Raw genomic sequence first — 19,749 nt, 5'->3', positions numbered from 1 at the left:
CGCCCACATTCCCAAAGAGGTGGTGTAGGGCGGGTGGTATTTTGGTCTTTTTAATGGGTTTTGGGTCTGGGATAATTTTCATTGTTTAGGGGGTTTGGTTACCAGTTGTTGTCAAGGGTTAGGAAAAAGGCTAAGCAAAGGAGATTAGATTTAAGGTTCTTGTTTAGAAAGAAAGAAAGAAAGAAAGAAAGAAAGAAAGAAAGAAAGAAAGAAAGAAAGAAAGAAAGAAAGAAAGAAAGAAAGAAAGAAAGAAAGAAAGAAGGAAGGAAGGAAGGAAGGAAGGAAGGAAGGAAGGAAGGAAGGAAGGAAGGAAGGAAGGAAGAGAGAAAGAAAAAGAGAAAGAAAGAGAGAGAGAAGAAAGAAAGAAAAGAGAAAGACAATTACTAGTTTTAAATACTTTACATTGGATTGGATTGTTTTATATTGTATACAAATTTGAAACTGATATTGTTAGAAAATGCTATATGTATATTTCTAATTGTATTTATACCATTCATTTAACAATGTAATACAATTTTCTGATCCGTGAATGTTATTATTACCAACTATTAGGATATAAAGAAATGAAAGTTAGTAGTTAGACATTACAATAGAACTTGTAGTCATATTAGATATGTTTTAAAAATTGAGCAGAGATGTTTTAGACAGGTCATCTTCAAACCCTTCAGAGATATACAGAATATGGCATTTAAAATGTTTTAATGACTTAGAAAATTTTTCTTTTTTGAGACATGTCGGCTCCTGGCAGTACCAATCTACTTCAGAGAAAATATGGGCATTGAAGAAACTGTATATGGAGTCAACTTTCATTGTGGCAAAAGTTAGTCACTGGACTACAAGGTATCCTTGAATCAACAGGACAAAATGGACAGACAGAACACGAAACAAAGGACTACTGATTCTTGCCAAAAGAAGTGTGGTTATGGCTTTATCAAAAGGAATCTTCTGAGGCCAGGACAATATGGCCCCATCCCTGAAGTGGCCTTCACAATCCAGAAAAGGTGCAGTGCCCTTTTCTTCGAAGGCAGCTTAACAGGCAGAGGGCCGATGGCTTCTGTTGTGCAATGGAACAGCAGCTGAAAGCTCACGCCTCTTGATAGTAGACTGGCATTTAATAGAGGGATATGGAGAAGAAGGGGATGCTGAGATGAAGCCATATATACACAGCCAAGAAGAATGGACAGATGAATTCAAAAACTGTCAACAATTTCCAGAATTTAAAATCCTGAATCATGACAGGACACTAGTGGAATTCAGGTGTTTCTGGTACGTGGACTGCTCTCACCCAATGTGAGGTTGAACTGTTGACCTTGTGTACATCCTACTTCACAAATGAGTCTATCAGATACACTAAGCCTATAGGCTGAAGATGATGCCCCAACACTGCAGAGAAACCTCAGGTGACTGCCCAGGCAGCTGGCTGTTCATGTCAACTCACAAATTTTTTGGAAGTTGCTTGCATGCACTTCCTGTTTTTATTTTTGTTAGCTAATATTATTTCCTTCTTGGGTTTCTGAGGGAGTTGAAGATTAGTTAGTTATGGTTGAAGATTAGTTAGTTATAGTTGAAAATTAATTAGGATAGAAAGTGCATTAGATACATCTTGGATTTAGCAAAATAGGATAGATAATGGAATTATTTTCTTTGATTTGTCAAATACCTGTTTAGGTATTTATTACTTGTATATATTGTATATAGTTACTGTACTTTTGTATATAGTTTTTCTTTTGTTAGTTATAACCTTTTGCTTTTTTTTCCTTTTTATTAAAATAGAAAAGGGGAAATGTGGTGGTATTCTAATTGTACTGAAATGTGATTTTGATTGTATGTTAATAAATAAAGTTGCCCAGGGGTCAGTGCTATTAGAGCCATAGACAGAGTGTGGGGGTGGTGGCGCATGCCTGTAACCCCTTAGATATCCATGTGTTCAGGGATACAGCCAGCATTGGAGACATATGCCTTTAAGACCTGGGAGGCTGTATATACAGACAGTGATGAGGCAGTCACGTGTTTGGGTTTACAACCAATGAGAAGGCAGAATGACTATGAAACGACTTACACACAGGGAAATAGCTCTCTTTTGGGAAGCTAGGACCACCGCAGGAGGAAGGGTGAGATTTTAGCTCTGAGCTCTGATCTCTTGGCTTTCTCTTTTACATTGGTTTTGTGTTTCTTATTTAATAAAACGGTTGGTTACATCTACAACTCAGCCCTCCCACATCAATACAATCACTAATTAGGAAAATGACCTAAAGTCTTGTCTGCAGCCTGATCTTAAGTAGCCATATACTCAATGGAGGCTCCCTCCTCTCTGATGACTCTACCTTGTGTCAAGTTGACACAAAACTAGCCAATCCAACATCCAGGAAAGATTATTTTTGATCAGGCAGTGTTTATGGCTTGCACACCAATGACAGCCTAATATCTGTCTTTTTTTAAAAAAAAAAGATTCCTTTTTTATCATTTTTGACCTTGTGTAGGTGTGTGTCTTCATGAAGTTTATGTGCACAGTGTGCAGGTGCCCTTGGAGACTAAAGGTGTTGGATGCCCTAGAATTGGAGTCATAGATGGTTGCAACACCCCTGATGTGGGTGCTGGGACTGAGCTTGGGTGCTCCGGAAGAGCAGCAAGTGTTGTTATCTACTGAGCCATTTCTCCAGGACCCCTAATATTTGTTAGTGTTAGAAATCTCTGCACTCGGGGAGAGCAAATGATTAGAACACCTTTCATGTATGTTTTTATCAAAGCTAAAATTAAAATCCCAAGCCAAAAACTAAGAGAAAAAAAAAAACCCTAACTTCCTGGACCACTGCTTATGAGCCAGAGACCTACCATGTAACTTGACTGAACATGTTAGTTCCCTGTTCCCCTCTGCCCTGATTTCCCATTTGGGTAGAGCTAAAGATGCCACCACAGTCACTGTCCAAGTCGAGACTTGACTCTACACATAGGTATATCCACATGTATGGAGGTGCCTATATAAAATGCACCTTGAGCCGGGCGGTGGTGGCGCACGCCTTTAATCCCAGCACTCGGGAGGCAGAGCCAGGCGGATCTTTGTGAGTTCGAGGCCAGCCTGGGCTACCAAGTGAGTTCCAGGAAAGGCGCAAAGCTACACAGAGAAACCCTGTCTCAAAAAACCAAAAAAAAAAAAAAAAAAAAAAAAAAAAAAAAAAAAAATGCACCTTGAGACAAAGTATAAAATATTCACGTCTAGTCATACTTCATATAACATTCAACTGCACTGCTCACACCAATACACAACACAACTCTACACACATAATGTGTATATGTGCAACACACAGTGGAATAGCAATTTATTTGTGGAAGGGAGGATCATGAAGTTTGGATAGGCATAAAGATGATGACTTGGGGAGGGGGGACACCCTAACTGAGTCAAGAGAAGATGCTGTGTGGTTTGGCTGTCCAATGTCCTCCCACAGACTCCTTTGTTGAAGGCTTACTTGCTGGCTGGGTCACAAAGGCTTTAATTAGCTTTGGCAGTGGGTTAATCCAATGATGAACTCATAACTGCCTGGGTCTGAGGACCCAGTTGGAGGGGGCAGGCCACTGGAGCCACAATTGTCACATCTTGTCCCCATGCCCTTCCCGTCCTTCTTTCTACTTCCCAGGCTCTATGAAGTGAGCAGCTCTGCTCGGCCACATTTTTCTCATCATGATGTTCTACCTCACTCTCCCTCACGGACAACAGAGCCAACAGACCACAGACTGAAAGCCCCGAGACGAGGAGGCGAATCACTCCTCCCTTGAGTGGGTTCTCTCAGATATGTTTTCCCAGCAGCAGAAGCCGTGTGAGCCGAGTCATGAAAAAGGTGAATAGAAGTAAGTAGACAAGGGAAGAATGTTATTTTAGGCAGAGATCAACATAAGCATGATCGTAATACCGAGAATCAACATGGTTGGGAAACACTGACATTCAATTGTGAAGTGGAGTAACGGTAGCCATCGTAAGCAGGGGGTTGACATTTGAGAATTACTAACGGCTTGCCCAGAGCTGGCCAGCTGGCGAGACTTTCTAGTCAGTGATGGACTCCAAAACTGTCACATCCTCTATTCTGTCGACATAGCCCTCATCACCACAGTGAAACAGAACGTGGTTGTGTCTCTTTGTGTCTTTATAGGTATACCTAACCCAACTGCACTGCAGAACCTTAATCCGCACCTGAGGCCAAAAATAGGGTTTTTAATGCGATCTGTCAAGTTGCCACTAATGCATACCTGCTCAATTTCATACCGTGACATATCGAGAAATGTGTATGAGATCCTTCTCTTCAGACCTTTTTCTGTCATGAGCTCATCACATCTGTATGCACTGAATTCTCTGTTTGGATTCAGGTGATGGTATTCCATGAACGCCCTCCTGGAAGTGCTCTGTGCAAGCAGGCTGCATTGCAGGCCCAGCAGGAGCAGAAGCATGCCCCAGGACTTCAGAGAGGACGCCATAGCAGGCAACAGGGCCACCTAAGTGGGCACAGGAAAGAGAAGGGACAGTATTGAAACACTAACCTGTAGGCTGAGCTGTACTTTACGTTTCTATTCCCACATAATTTTGTTTGTTTCTCAGCGATATCCCTCTAGATTGTAATGATAATTGCAATATATATATATATATATATATATATATATATATATATATATATTTTAGACTGAGTGAACCAAGAATAAAATTGCTAAAAAAAAAAAAAAGATGGAATTTATTTTGAAAACTCTAAGTTCCTTTTATATGCCCTCACTTCTACTCAGTGGAAGGAGTCCATCACTCTCTCACCAGCTCTAGCTAACTCCTCAACGCTCAGAAGATCATATATCCAAGAGACTTGTCTTCAGAGTTCACAGACTAATCCCCAGTGAAGGAAACAGAGCTGCCTGGGAGATATTGCCAAGCAGGAAGGATTTGGTTCCTGAAATTGTAGCAATGTGAAATTGCATGTCACACTGGTTGCACCATGATGCTTCTCATGTCTTGACCCCCTCAATCAAATGTGTAATATTAATATCATATTAATATTCAATTAACCAAATACCAAGGCTAAAACTGGCTTCACAGGAGTGACTCTGGGTAGAAGACAGAGTGCGAAGTTTGCAGAGACTTCTGCTTAAACAGAGTCTGCCCTCATTACAGAGTGTACCTGGTCTTTTGAATCATTCCTTTTACTCACAGCCCTTACCTCATACAGGCCTGATAGATCTTTAAGAGCCAACAATAAGAGGAAAAAAACTTTTGAGAATGAAATATTTCCCCTCATAGTGGACTCTTAAGCACGTTCTCCGCGTATGCGGCGTGCTAGCTGGATACCTTTTGGCATATTTGTTACACGTTTGGCATGGATAGCACACAGGTTGGTATCTTCAAAAAGGCCAACCAGATAGGCCTCACTTGCCTCCTGCAAAACACCAATAGCTGCACTCTGGAAGCACAGGTCCGTTTTGAAGTCCTGAGCAATTTCTCGCACCAGACGCTGGAAGGGGAGCTTGCGAATCAGAAGTTCAGTGGACTTCTGATAACGTCTGATTTCACGGAGTGCCATAGTACCAGGCCTGTAACGATGAGGTTTCTTCACCCCTCCAGTAGAGGGCGCACTCTTGCGAGCGGCTTTAGTAGCCAGTTGTTTCCTGGGTGCTTTACCACTGGTGGATTTGCTGGCAGTCTGCTTTGTATGAGCCATAGTATGGGCACCTCCTTACTCCCCCCCACCCCCTTCTCCTTCGCTGGAGCTCTGCAAGCGAGAGGCGGTGCTGGCATGAGGGAGCAGCGGCGGCGCGGAGACGGCTGCGAACACAATTCAGGATTTGTTTTTTTTTTAATTTTCACTAAACTACAGCTAGAATTCAATAATTGCTTCGATTCCTAAGGGGGACGTGCTGGGTAGAAAGGAGGCTGTCACTGCAAGTCCGGGAGAATTTTCAACCACCATCTCCAGGTGACCTTCTCACCAGGGCCAGGAGCTCAAGGCGGATGTGGGTGTTTGCTCAGGACTGAGGACAGCTGCTGCCATGCCGGGCTCTGCCCTGTCCCAACTGCTTCAGCCAGGCGGCCCCTGAGAGGACATTGTCGCACAGAGAAAAGAGAACATGCAGGCTGCTCGGGAAGGCTCCCATGAGCGCTTCATTCTGGCCTTCCCAGACTCCATTCCCCTTGAGGCTGGGACACATTGAAGCTCCATTTGGTTTGATTCACCATGCACCATGCGCCTTTCACCATCCGAAGACCGGTTCCTCTGGGGTCACTCTCCCGCGGTCGGGTGGTGTCGCTCTTGCCCGGGTGGACATGGTCTGTTTGACCTAATCCCACATTCAAGGGGGAAATCTGGAATAACTATGAATCTCCTTCAAAAACAAACAAAACAGAGACAAACAAACAAAAATAGCTTTCGGTCACATCTGAGTAATAAGAGGACTGGAACCGGAAACAGGTGGGCTAAGACTGGATGGAGTTTATTATTAAATTCAACTCTCTTTCTGCTCTCTGAACACTGGCTATCATTTCAAAGCACTGACTAGGCCAGTGATGCTGAAGTCAGAATTGGGCTCATAATGTCTGCCGGAATAAACCAATCCTTCCCATCTTTAAACTCTGCTGCACTCAGAGAGTTGGCTGTCTGGGAAATCAGAGGGAAGTCTGTCTCCTAAGGGTATTTCCTAGCAAATGAGAACAAAAACCATTCCAAAGTCTAGGCTTGTCCTTCTGTCCTCTTGTGTCTGAGATTCCCTTGGTCTTCATTATCATCTCTTTTTGTGTACTGGAGGTAAGTTCACCTACACCAAGGCCACCGAGCCTCACATTCCTCCTGAACCACCTTCTGGATACTGTCTTAACTGAAAGGCTGAGGACAAATTGCTAGAGGTGAGCGGCTGCACTACTTAGAAGGTCTGTGGGAAGCTTTCTTTCCGCAGAATGAAGAACAAATTATACAGAGAAAGAACGAGAAGGAATCAGGCTAACTAATCTTGGTAGAGGGAATTTTACCTGGTATTTAGTTGCCTTTATCCCCTACCCTCACCCCCCAACCCCCACCCCCACCATCACCCCACCCCCCCCTCTCTCTCCTGAAACAGCTTCTAAGTGCCTGTTTCAAAACCATTTTGCAAATTAGGATTGTAACATTGCTATCATTGATGTGCAGGGTGTTTCCCACGTATAATCTCAGCACTCAGAAAGTGAAGACAGAAAGACTGATGCAAGGTCAGCCTGGGCTGCACAAATAAATTCCAGGATAGCCTGGGCTACAGCATGAGGCATTTTCTCAAAGAATAATATAACATATAATAAGTTTTATTGTCTCCTTTTTTTATTTTAAAATGATTTTATTATTCCGTTCTCATGAGTGTTTCCCTGCATGTGTATCACGTGTGTGCCCGGTGCCTAAAGAGGTCAGAAGAGGGAGTGAGTTTCCCTGGAACTAGAGTTACAAACAATTGTGAGCCACCATTTGGATGCTGGAAATTGAATCCCTGAAACTGGTGTTATAAACAGTTGTGAGCTGCTGCTCCGGTGATGGAATCAGAGCTGGGTCCTCTGGAAGAGCAGCCAGTGCTTTTAACTGCTGAGCCATCTCTCCAGCCTCCAGCACCTAGTACTCTTGATTAATAATACCATATATCTATTATATATATTATATGTATATATATTCTATCAGTTCTGCTCCCCTAGAGAATACTGACTAATACAAACACAGTAGAAGGAGTTGGGGAAAATAGGAATTTTAAACAAAAGAAATGCAGGTGAACAGCTTCAGAAAAGCTCCTAGCCAGGCATGGTGGCACACTATTGGAGAAATTATTTTGGCCACTCCACGTAGTTAAAAGGATATTTATTAAATGGCGTAACTCACAAATTAAGTAATGGGTAGGTCGCAGGGTCTGGGGAAGGTGTATCGCAATCCAGCGGTGTTCTCCGGAGCTCTGCACAGTCAATCTGCACCGGTCAGCGTTCCGGCACCGAGAGAGCGCCCAGAGCGAGCGCTGGCCCATCCAGCTCTCGGGTCCCCAGGCGCCTCCCCTCGCCCCGCCTCATAGGCGTGACAGTTGCCAGAGTCTCAATGGGGGTTGGAACTTCCAGAACCAAGCTGGAATGGCTACCCACTACATCTCCCCCTTCTTGTCTAAATAAGAAGGTTCTAAACTAATACAAGACTATATACAAAGGAATGGTTACCAAATATTGTCCAGAAATAATGAGAGATAATGACCTAGATAAGATGTAACTACAACCAATGCAAACAATATCAAGCAAGAAACACATACTAAAATCCAGAGAAGTATAGAGCATAGGTAAACAGCATGTTATAAAGATCATTCAAAGATGTCCTATCCTAAAGAACCTGAACCTAATACTTAATATGTTCTATCTAAGATATTATATATACTAAGTTGTAACTATAACTGCTAGTCTTCAATCCCATCAAAGACCTGAGAAGGAACATAATGGTCCCTGAGAAATGGTAGATGGATGCAAGCAACTTTCAGGAATCTTGCAAGAGTAGACCAAGACAGCTGGCAGCCTGGACAGTCACCTAATGTTTCTCAGCATTGTTGGTGCATTCAAATTGGCTACAGGCCTAGAGTATCTGACAGACCATTTTCAGAAGCAGGATTTCTGAAAGACCATCTTACCCTGTCTTGGCAGAGTACAGTGGTCGCTTTCCTTGTGTCCCGCTTGTCCAGAAGGAGAGCATTGCATTTGTACTGTCAGCCATCAAGGCAAGGGCAGTTCTTTGCCCAGTAGGCCATTTTGTGCCAAAAGACAAACTTCCAAATGGAAATGTCTTAGAAGCCCAACATTCTCTCAGGATCAATTGGTGCAGCCAGGAGCAATTGTGTCTCACGTCAACAGAATTCTAAGTTATTTAAATGCCATATTCTCCAGGTCTATGAAGTGTTTGAAGATTACCTGCCCATCTGACCTATGTATCTGTAAATCTGGATAACCTAACTAACGTGACTATAGAGATGACAGGCATAGGCGACTATAAATCTATAAATCTTATCTATCGAAATAACCTAAGGACTAAGGCTTCACATAAATAAGGTAAACAGTCTATAAGCGAATGTATGGTGGAGAACGATGACTTCAAAATTGTGACAATACACAAGATATTTATAACAGAGGTAGGAATATATAGTGCGATATGCAATATGACAATAATATTAAATATATATCAATATACCGAATATCCTAAACAGAAGTAGAGCATATATAAAGTATGACAGATATAAATTTACATTTGTATCAATATAAATATGTTTCAAATGAGAGTAGAAATATATGTACATTATAACAAATATAGTTCTGTATTTGTATCAATATACAAATTATCTTAAACAGGAGTATAAAAATAGATTACATTTGTATCAACATGTAAGAATCTATAACAGTACAAATTACAGTGCAAATTATCTAAGGTTGCTATTTTACTAAGTTTGTTTACTAGTATATACAATGATTTACCATCATATCTTATCCCTATCTGTTCCATTTCTTCTCCCCCCCCTTTTTTTTTTTTACAATACTGAGTTAATATTTTCTTCCACCCCCAACCCTATAACTGTCATCCATAACCCTGAGAATTATGAAACCTACGGGAGAAGGGGCGTCGTTTTCTTAGAATTGCTTCCTGCCGTTTAGGGGGTGATGTTATCTGTTGAGTACTGTGAGAAAGCTCAGATAGTTAAATCTCAGTTAGACTAACTGTAGGTTCTGCAGCAAGTTTTAGAGTAATGGGTAAGATTGTCTGAAATTCTGGCAAGAAGTGTAGTATGATGATGATTACCATGGCATCATTCTGGATTGGGTAGAGTTGTTGTTGTTGGGGCCCCATCTTCCTTCTGGTGACTTCTGAGATTGCTATTGGAAAAACTTATTTGTTATCAAAAATGGGAGGTTCGGATTTAAAGAGGACATAGCATGTAAGAAAGGATTCTGAGAAATCAAGAGTAAGCATGGAGAGAATTAGAATTTAGAAGACAATGGTCCCTTTTTATTGGTTTCCTTCTGTCTCACACCAGAGGGCTCTTCTGATATGGGACTGAAGAATCTCTTAAACTTTTCTTTTAGCAATATGCTTGGGTTTAGAGAAGGAGTGAGCCAATTCCATCTCCAAAGCCAGCTTGGCTATAATTGAATTGGAACCACAACTTTTCTAGATTGATAGAAAGATGTTAGACAGTGAGATTTTACCATGTGTAGATTGGTACCAATAGATTCTTCCTTTCTGCTGTAAACATCCGGATATCCAAGGCCTTGTGAGTTTTGGAAGATGGGTATTTCCATTATCCTGGAAAGACAAAAACAGAACCCTACCCCACCCTTTGATTGGTAAATTTTTCTTACAACTTGTAGAGATGTCACATTGGTGGATGATCTTTTACTTCTCTTCATCAAGGGGTTTTTCCTGTTCGAATCAAATTTTTATTAATTTTGTTGGTATCCATAGCTTTTCTTCTCCTGCAGAAACAAAGGCAAAACCCCTTCCCCAACGTAGAACATATCCAGGTTTCCATTCTGAGGTCAGCACATCCTTAAAATAAACTGGTTGGTTTAGCTCAGGAGTTTTGTCTGTTGTCCAATGTCTCTCCGCAGCTGTTGTTCCTTTCTCATTAGCATTGAGAAAATTCAAGGTTAATAAAGCACTATGCAGTCTATTTCTAGGAGTCATTGTTACCTGTTGCTGTTTATTTAGCATATCCTTTAAAGTTCGATTGGATCTCTCTATGACTGCTTGGCCTGTGGGATTGTGTGTTATACCTGTAACATGCTTTATATTATAATAAGCAAAGAACTGTCTCATTTTATTGGAGACATATGCTGGGGCATTGTCTGTCTTAATTTGTACAGGTATTCCCATGATGACCATAACTTCTAATAGGTGTGTAATCACAGAATCAGCCTTTTCAGAACTCATAGGAGTTGCCCATTGAAATCCTGAATAGGTGTCAATGGTATGATGTACATACTTTAATCTTCCAAATTCTGCAAAATGAAACACATCCATCTGCCAAATTTCATTTCTTTGTATACCTTTTGGATTACTCCCTGCAGGTAATGGAGTTTGGTTATAGATGGAACAAGTAGGACATTTTTTCACAATATCCCTAGCCTGTTGCCAAGTGATGGAGAAATCCTTCTTTAAACCTTTGCTATTTATATGGTGTTTCTTATGATATTCTGAAGCTTCTAGCACATTACCTATTAGTAACTGATCAATCTCATCATTACCTTGTGCTAAAGGTCCTGGCAGACCTGTATGGGATCTGATATGTGTTATATATATAGGATGTTCCCTTTTTCTGATGATTTCCTGCAATTGTATGAATAATGAAGTTAATTCTGTATTATCAGGAATAAATTCAGCAGTTTCAATATGTAAAACAACTCTCTCTGCATATTGAGAGTCAGTGACTATATTGAGGGGTTCTGTGAAGTCCATCAGTACCATAAGAATGGCATACAGTTCTGCCTTTTGTACAGAGCTATATGGACTTTGCACCACTTTACTTAAGTCTCCTGATTTATATCCTGCTTTCCCTGATTTATTTGCATCAGTATAGAATGTGAGGACTCCAGAAATTGGCTTTTGTCGTACAATGTGAGGAAGGACCCATTCAGTCTTCTTTATGAATTCTATTCTCTTGCTTTTGGGATAGTGGTTGTTAATCTCTCCCAAAAAGTTACTGCAGGCTCTCTGCCAGTATTCATTATCTTTCCATAGTGATGAAATTTCCTCATTAGTTAATGGTACTACAATTTCTGCTGGGTCCATTCCTGTCAACTGGCGAAGTCTTAATTTACCCTTTTGAATCAAATCAGAGATCTTTTCTATATAAGTCTTTAATTTCTTATTTGGTTTACGTGGTAGGAATATCCATTCCAATATAATATCTTCCCTCTGCATCAAAATACCTGTTGGGGAATGTCTGGAGGGGAATATGACAAGAATGCATTTAAGTTCTGGATCCACACGATCCACATGTGCTTCTCGAATTGTCTTTTCTACTAGAGCCAATTCCTTCTCAGCTTCAGCTGATAATTCTCTTGGACTATTTAATTCTTTGTCCCCTTCTAGAGTATTAGCCAAATTTTGTAGTCCATCTTTGGGTATTCCCATGATACCCAGTAAGTTGGAAATGCTTCCTAATAACTTTTGAAAATCATTAAGAGTCTTCAATCTATCTCTTCTTAGTTGTACCTTTTGGGGTCTAATTTTTTGTAGCTCTATCTTATATCCTAAGTAATTAATAGAATCTCCTCTTTGTATTTTTTCAGGAGCAATTTGCAGTCCCCAGCGAGGCAAAACTTTTTTTACTTCTTCAAACATGCTTTCCAATGTATCTAACTTTGGATCAGCTAATAGGATATCATCCATATAGTGATAAATTATGGATTGTGGAAACTTTACACGAATTATCTCTAATGGTTTCTGCACAAAGTATTGACACAAAGTAGGGCTGTTTAACATTCCCTGTGGGAGGACCTTCCATTGATATCTCTTGACTGGCTGAGAATTATTATAATTAGGTACTGTGAAGGCAAATTTTTCTCTATCATTTTCCTGTAAGGGTATGGTAAAGAAACAGTCTTTTAAGTCAATAACTATTATAGGCCATTCTTTTGGTAGCATAGAGGGCAAGGGCATCCCAGTCTGTAGTGAGCCCATTGGCTGAATTACTTTATTAATAGCTCTCAGATCTGTCAGCATTCTCCAATTACCAGATTTTTTTTTAATAACAAATACAGGAGAATTCCAAGGACTGGTAGATTCTTCAATGTGTTGAGCATTTAACTGCTCTTGAACCAGCTGTTCTAAAGCTTGTAGCTTCTCTTTTGTCAAAGGCCATTGTCCAACCCAGACAGGTTTATTAGTTAGCCATTTTAAAGGTAAGGCAGTTGGTACTTCTGAGAGTTCAACAACAGTCGTGCTCTGTTTGTGAACAGCCTGAATGGTTGGTGACTGATTTTTATAGCATGTTATGATATTATTCCTAGAAACATGCATTGGTCTGTATTCCTTTTCTGAAAGTGTAGGAATTTTAATCTGGGTATTCCACTGTTGTAACAGATCTCGGCCCCAAAGATTTACTGCTACATTTGCTACATAAGGCTTCAGCCTTCCTCTCTGTCCTTCTGGTCCTATGCATTCAACCCATCTCGAACTCTGTTTTATCTGAGATAGGGTGCCAATCCCTAACAGTTGGACATCTACCTCTTGAAGAGGCCAATTCGGATGCCATGATTGTGGTGTAATTATAGTCACATCTGCACCTGTGTCTACCAGGCCCTCCAGAACCAGGCCATTAATTCGAATTCTAAGCTTTGGTCTTTGTTCATTTATGGAAGTCTGCCAAAATATTTGTTTTATAGTGTTCTTTGTAAACTGTGATCCAGCTATCAAAGCTGTTTTATCATCCATTGCAGTATCGGTTTTTACATTAGGCATTGGTTTATTCAGTTGTCCTGGAGAGGAATTTCTTCCACAGTGGCAGGGAATGTTCGTACTACGTTTGGTTTGGGGGCCTGCAAGAGGCCCCCTGAGGCGTTTCCCGCCAGTAAAGGGTTGCCTTGTATATCTATTTTTGATCTGCATTCACTGGTCCAATGTCGGCCTTTGCCACATCTTCTACATAATCCAGGAGGCGGTTGGGGTCTCCTGTTTAGGCTATTCCTAGAAGGAGTATTGCTTCTAGGAGTACCCCATGTACAGTTTTTACTTATATGACCTGGTGTACCACACTTAAAACATTTGGTAACATGGGGCCTTCTTTCACCTCTGGGATTTGTCTCTCCTATCCAAGCCTCATTACTGTAGTTAAGAGACTGAACACCATTAGTATATTGAATCCATTCTTCCAAAGGAGCTGATCTGATCTTTAATGGTGTAAGTATTTTTCTGCATTCTGCATTAGCATTGTCAAACGCCAAGGACTCAGTTAATACTTTTCTTAATTCTTTGTCTGACACAGCTCTTGTTATAGCTCTGTTCAGTCTTTGTAAAAAATCAGTGAAGGGTTCATGTGGTCCCTGAAATATCTTTGTGTATACCTCAGTTGGTTTTCCAGGTTCTGGAATTTTTTCCCAAGCATTTAGAGCTGCTGTATGGCATAGGGATATTGTATGCTCATCATAAGTGGCTTGTACATTCCTGTCAGCGAAACATCCCTCACCAAGTATTTGATCTTGGGAGATCACAAAACCTCTGATTTTACCTTGTTGTTCTAAATTTTTTGCCTCTTCTCTCAACCAGCTTTTCCACTGTAACTGCTGACTATATTCTAGAACAGCTGAAATTAACTGATGCCAGTCATCTGGAATGATTCTATGTGAGGTAGACCACGAATTTAACATCTGTTTTACATATGTGGATTGTATCCCATACGTAACTACTGCTTCCTTTATATTTTTAAAGTCCCTTGTTGAAATTGGTTGTAATGTATATGTCATATATGGCTCGGGGTGTGTGTCATCTGCTGGCTTCTCATGGACAATAACAGGATAAGCCATTGTATGAGAGCCATTTGGAGATGTTACAACCTCTATGGTCTTGACCTTCTGCTTATTAGTTCCCTTGTCATGTTTACTGAGAGTTTCTTCTAGGGCTTGCAAACGAGCACCTAGGGTCTGTTCTAGGGAGTGAACCTCCTCTCTTGCAAGGGACTCCATATTTCTCATGGAATCATAGAAGTTTTTATGTTCCTCAGAAACACATGATTCCATGGACCTTATCCTATCAATTAACGATAATCTTTCTTCCTTCTATACTGTCTGAGTAGCCACAACTTCACTCTGGAGAGTTAGTGTTCTATCCATGAAATATTCATATTTATTATCAATAAAATCAATTTTGGGTACAAGCCTGTTTTGTAAATCCTGATTAGCAGATTCTAGAGAAAGAATCTTTTTCTCTAAGCCTTCATTGCTATCTTTGAAAGCAGATTCCAGAGAGAGAATCTTTTTCTCTAAGCCTTCATTGCTATCTTTGAAAGCAGATTCCAGAGAGAGAATCTTTTTCTCTAAGCTTTCATTGCTATCTTTTAAAGCCTGTATCAGTCCCAATAATGACTCATCTTTGTTCTTAAACCAGTGTTTGAACACTGTGTGAATTATTATGATGAATGCCAAAATGGTATAGCCCAGATATGCCTTAGGAATGTCGTATATTTCCAGGAAGATGTCATTCATCATACAGGCAAAAAGGTTTTTAAACTCTTGTGAGGTAATGTTGTCGGCCATATTACACAAATTACTCAAAATTTGTTAGTCAATTTTAAGGTGTAAAATTATCAAGTACCTTTACTTGAAACAATATGCTTACCTTTCATGTAGTAGCACTTTTCAGCCAGCAGGTGGCGTTGGTACAGCTCCGAAACAGGGCCTGCTGGCGATCTTGGCTGGAGTCGGAGGGAGATGGCGGAAATCGGAGCTAGCACTCTCCTGCCTCTTTCGCTGGTCTGGGGCTAGGCTAGGGAATTGAGATCGGACTAGCTGCTCCCTTTTTCGGGAATGGAACCGTGTAGGTGTTCCCTGGTTGTATGGAACTTTGCAGGCAGGTTTAGGTACCCGCCAGCTAGGGAGGAGACGGCAGGAGCCGCCCAGGCCTTTGGAGTTTGCCCCACGTGAGCGCCAGATATTGGAGAAATTATTTTGGCCACTCCACGTAGTTAAAAGGATATTTATTAAATGGCGTAACTCACAAATTAAGTAATGGGTAGGTCGCAGGGTCTGGGGAAGGTGTATCGCAATCCAGCGGTGTTCTCCGGAGCTCTGCACAGTCAATCTGCACCGGTCAGCGTTCCGGCACCGAGAGAGCGCCCAGAGCGAGCGCTGGCCCATCCAGCTCTCGGGTCCCCAGGCGCCTCCCCTCGCCCCGCCTCGTAGGCGTGACAGTTGCCAGAGTCTCAATGGGGGTTGGAACTTCCAGAACCAAGCTGGAATGGCTACCCACTACAGCACACCTTTAATCCCAGCACTCCGGAGGCAGAGGCAGGTGGATCTCTGTGAGTTCCAGGGCAACCTGGTCTACATAGTGAGTTCCAAGGCAGCCAGGACTACATAGGTGAACCCTGTCTGGGAAAAACACAGAACAAACACCCAAGTTCATTGCCTCAGGAGCACATGGGAAAAGGTGGCATTAGCTCATTGCTGGAGACGCCATTGGCAGGCAACCATCCTGGCATATCTGGAAACTGCAGGAGTTCTGGGGCTAGGCTGTTACAAGATGGCAAGCAATATTTGAGGATTCCTCGGAAACACTTGGTGAAGCTGGGCCTGGCGGCACAGGTCTGTAATGCCAGCTCTGTGGGAGCTCAAGACCTCCTGGACTGCAGAGAGAGGAATGTACATGCAAGTTTCTTGTGCACCTCTGTGGCTCAACTTGTAGGATCTCGATGTAAGAAGTCCATTGTGTATTGTGAGCATTTCCACTTCCATTGGCAGAAGTGATGCATAAGGCAAGGTATAGAGCATGGAACGCAGCTTGTCCAGGTTCATTTGGGCATGTCACTCATGCAGCATCTCCACATACTCAGTCCTTAGAGGCTCAGCAAAGGGCCTTGTCCGTGAGATTTATAGAGTTGAATCTCCACCCTAATTCCTGGAGACTGGTGGGAAGGGCTGTGCGTTTCAACTGTCTCAACACTGGGTGTTTTTCCTGACTTATCCTGAGATTTTTAGGTCTTTAAGTCACTTCATTAGCATAAACGCAGGCCTGATCAGTGCTGTCATTCGGGAAACAGCAGGCAAGAACTCTGTGTCCGAAATAAGGTGGCACATGAATGACCAGCTCTCATGGCTGCCTGGAGGGTGCCCAGGGGAGGATTTCTCTTCCCACCCTGTCTCCTCACTCTAATGTGTTTATGCAGATATGACATTGGGAGGAAAATCTTCTCTTGTATCAACTGGCATCCCATGCTTCAAGGACCGTGGGTTTATTTACACAATTGTCTTGGTACACTGGGCTGTACCTTCGTGGGAGACTTTCACTTAAGTCAGGGAAGGGAAATTCAGATAAAGTCTCTTTTTTCTAGTTGCTATTATTCAAATGTCATTTTTTAAACATAATTTCTTTATTTATTCTTTGGGAATTTCACATCATGCACTTTAATCCTGCTCATGTCATACTCAAATCATGTCCTCCCCTCACGCATGCAGCACCCCAAAAGAAAATATAGAAAAATCAAACTTAAACAAAAAAGCAAGCAAACCAATAAAAACAAAAACAAAACAAAAAGCTCTTCACTACTCTGTCATTCCTGCCTCTCACCACCTCTTGTTTGCCCTGGTGAGCAGCCAATATTTGTACACTAATGTCCAGTTAAGTGTCCAAAGTGGGAAGGAACAGGTGTTATTGGAGCGCTGGGCTCGGGGCTTTACTCTTGTGGTCCCAGTATGTGAGGTCCTGCCACTGAATCACCAAACCAAACAGGAAAGGCAACATGGGAACCACAGAGGAGCTCTAACCAGTGTCAGGGTGCTGAGAAGGCAAGGACACTGACGTCTTTTCCTGTCTCTGAGGGGCTGCCAAAGCGCTGAGATTACACAGGAAATGGATGGAGGCAGGAAGTGGTGAGCAGTTTCTGTCCAGCTGTGGTCAGGCCACTGTTATGTCTGGATGGTCAGACGCATTGTCTGAGCCAGGGAGACGGTGCGGTGGGTAAATGTTTGCCATGCAAGCAACAACCTGGGTTCATTCCCTGGAATCCATGGTGAAAAGAGAGCACCAACTCCCAGAGTTGTCCTGTGACCTCTTGCTAATACCTGCGCACACACTCACCACACACACACACACACACACACACACACACACACACTCACCACACACACTCACACACTCACACACACACTCACACACACTCACCACACACACTCACACACACTCACACACACTCACACACACACACACCACACACACACACTCACACACACTCACACACACACCACACACTCACACACACACATACACACACACACTCACACATACACACTCACACACACCACACACTCACACACACACTCACACACACATACACACACTCACACACACATACACACACTCACACACACACTCACTCACACACACATACACACACTCACACACACACATACACACACTCACACACACACTCACACACACACACTCACACACACACACACACACACTCACACTCACACACAATCCTGAAGAGGAAAGCCATTACTCTCTTGCTGTGGATATTGTTCTATATAAATAAAACACTGGTGGCCAGTGACGAGGCAGGAAGTAGGTGGGACAAGGAGAGAGGAGAATTCTGGGAAGCGGAAGGCTGAGGGGAGAGACACTGCAGCCACGGCGAGGAGAGGCAACCTGTAAAGACGCCGGTAAGCCACCAGCCACGTGGCAAGGTATAGATTTATAAAAATGGGTTAATTTAAGATAAAAGAACAGTTAGCAGAAAGCCTGCCACGGCCATACAGTTTATAAGTGACATAAGCGTCTGAGTGATTATTTTATAAGTGGATTGTGGGACTGCGGGGCTTGGGGAACCTGAAGAGAAGCCCTCCAGCAACACTCTCTGTTTACCCATCTGTTGATCTTGGACTCCATTTCACCACAGAAGACTCACGAAGGACAAATCACACTCGGCCAGAAACTTCACACTGGTTACCTTACTGTCAGGCACCCGCTGGGCACATGCAGTCACCAACATTAGTGATGCCAAAAGCGGTGGGAACGTAGTTCAGGAGCATGGATTTGGTCTATCATACAGAAGGCCATAGGTTCGAATTCAAGCAACACATTAGAAAGAAAGGAAGGAAGGAAGGAAGGAAGGAAGGAAGGAAGGAAGGAAGGAAGGAAGGAAGGAAGGAAGGAAGATTGAAATGACACAGAGAAGATTAGCCTGGCTTCTGTGCAATGATGACACACAAATCTATGAAGTGTTCCACACTTAAAACTGGGTGGTGGTGGTACCTGCCTTTAATCCTAGTACTTGGGAGAAAAGGGGGGTGGATCTCTGAGTCTGAGGCCAGCCTGGTCTACAGCCTGAATTCCTGGACAACCAGAGCTCCACAGAGAAACTCTGTCTTGAGAAATCCAAAAACCCAAAAACCCAAAAAAACAAAAAAAAAAGAAAAGAAAAAAAGAAAGAAAGAAAGAAAGAAAGAAAGAAAGAAAGAAAGAAAGAAAGAAAGAAAGAAAGAAAGAAAAGAAAGACAAAAGAAAAAAAAAGCCAGGCGGTGGTGGAGCACGCCTTTAATCCCAGCACTCAGGAGACAGAGCCAGGCAGATCTTTGTGAGTTTGAGGCCAGCCTGGTCTACCAAAGTGAGTTCCAGGACAGCCAGGACTGTTTCACAGAGAAACCCTGTCTTGGAAAAAAAAAACAAAGAAAGAAAGAAAGAAAGAAAGAAAGAAAGAAAGAAAGAAAGAAAGAAAGAAAGAAAGAGAGAGAGAGAGAGAGAGAGAGAGAGAGAGAGAGAGAGAGAGAGAGAAGAAAGAAAGAAAGAGAAAAAGAAAAAAAGAAGAAAGAAAGAAAAAAGCCAATAATGCAGCACTCTGATTTTCCACTTGAAGAGCTGGAGCCGTTAAACAAGGCTGCCTCCAGGTTCTTGTTCCAGGTCTCGTCTTGAGTGGGATCACGTTCTGTGCCGTGAAGGAGACAAAGTTTCTCTGTTGTAATGGATCTGATGAGTATTTGTCTTTGACCAGGTGGATAGGGACACTCAGGGGCAGGAGTGTTCACAGACTGGAGAGGCACTGAAA

General features: G+C 42.2%; 1 protein-coding gene, 1 long non-coding RNA gene and 1 pseudogene across 2 annotated transcripts; 1 reads left to right on the top strand and 2 right to left on the bottom strand.

The window, feature by feature from the left end:
• Nucleotides 1–3,287: 3,287 nt before the first annotated feature.
• On the bottom strand, nucleotides 3,288–15,961 carry LOC143267363 (uncharacterized). The gene is made up of 2 exons (XR_013042369.1): nucleotides 10,199–15,961; nucleotides 3,288–4,482 (listed from the first exon to the last, which is right to left on the bottom strand). It is a non-coding gene; the product is annotated as an uncharacterized LOC143267363 (long non-coding RNA).
• Nucleotides 4,737–5,705, bottom strand: LOC143267362 (histone H3.3A-like). Its single transcript, XM_076544914.1, has one exon. It carries the CDS (start codon nucleotides 5,685–5,687, stop codon nucleotides 5,277–5,279), a length of 411 nt encoding a protein of 136 aa, XP_076401029.1. The 5' UTR covers nucleotides 5,688–5,705; the 3' UTR covers nucleotides 4,737–5,276.
• A 2,894-nt stretch (nucleotides 15,962–18,855) lies between the features above and the next one.
• LOC121832519 (U6 spliceosomal RNA) lies at nucleotides 18,856–18,940 on the top strand (annotated as a pseudogene).
• Nucleotides 18,941–19,749: the final 809 nt, after the last annotated feature.

The sequence above is a fragment of the Peromyscus maniculatus genome, chromosome 9 (genome assembly GCF_049852395.1).
Source record: "Peromyscus maniculatus bairdii isolate BWxNUB_F1_BW_parent chromosome 9, HU_Pman_BW_mat_3.1, whole genome shotgun sequence".
Classification (NCBI taxonomy): domain Eukaryota; kingdom Metazoa; phylum Chordata; class Mammalia; order Rodentia; family Cricetidae; genus Peromyscus; species Peromyscus maniculatus.
Note: the sequence above shows the minus strand (reverse complement) of the source record. Positions and strands in the feature narration are given on the sequence as shown.

Coding starts and splice junctions, on each gene's coding strand:
- LOC143267362 (XM_076544914.1), bottom strand. CDS start 5,687: ATGGCTCATACAAAGCAGACTGCCAGCAAATCCACCAGTGGTAAAGCA.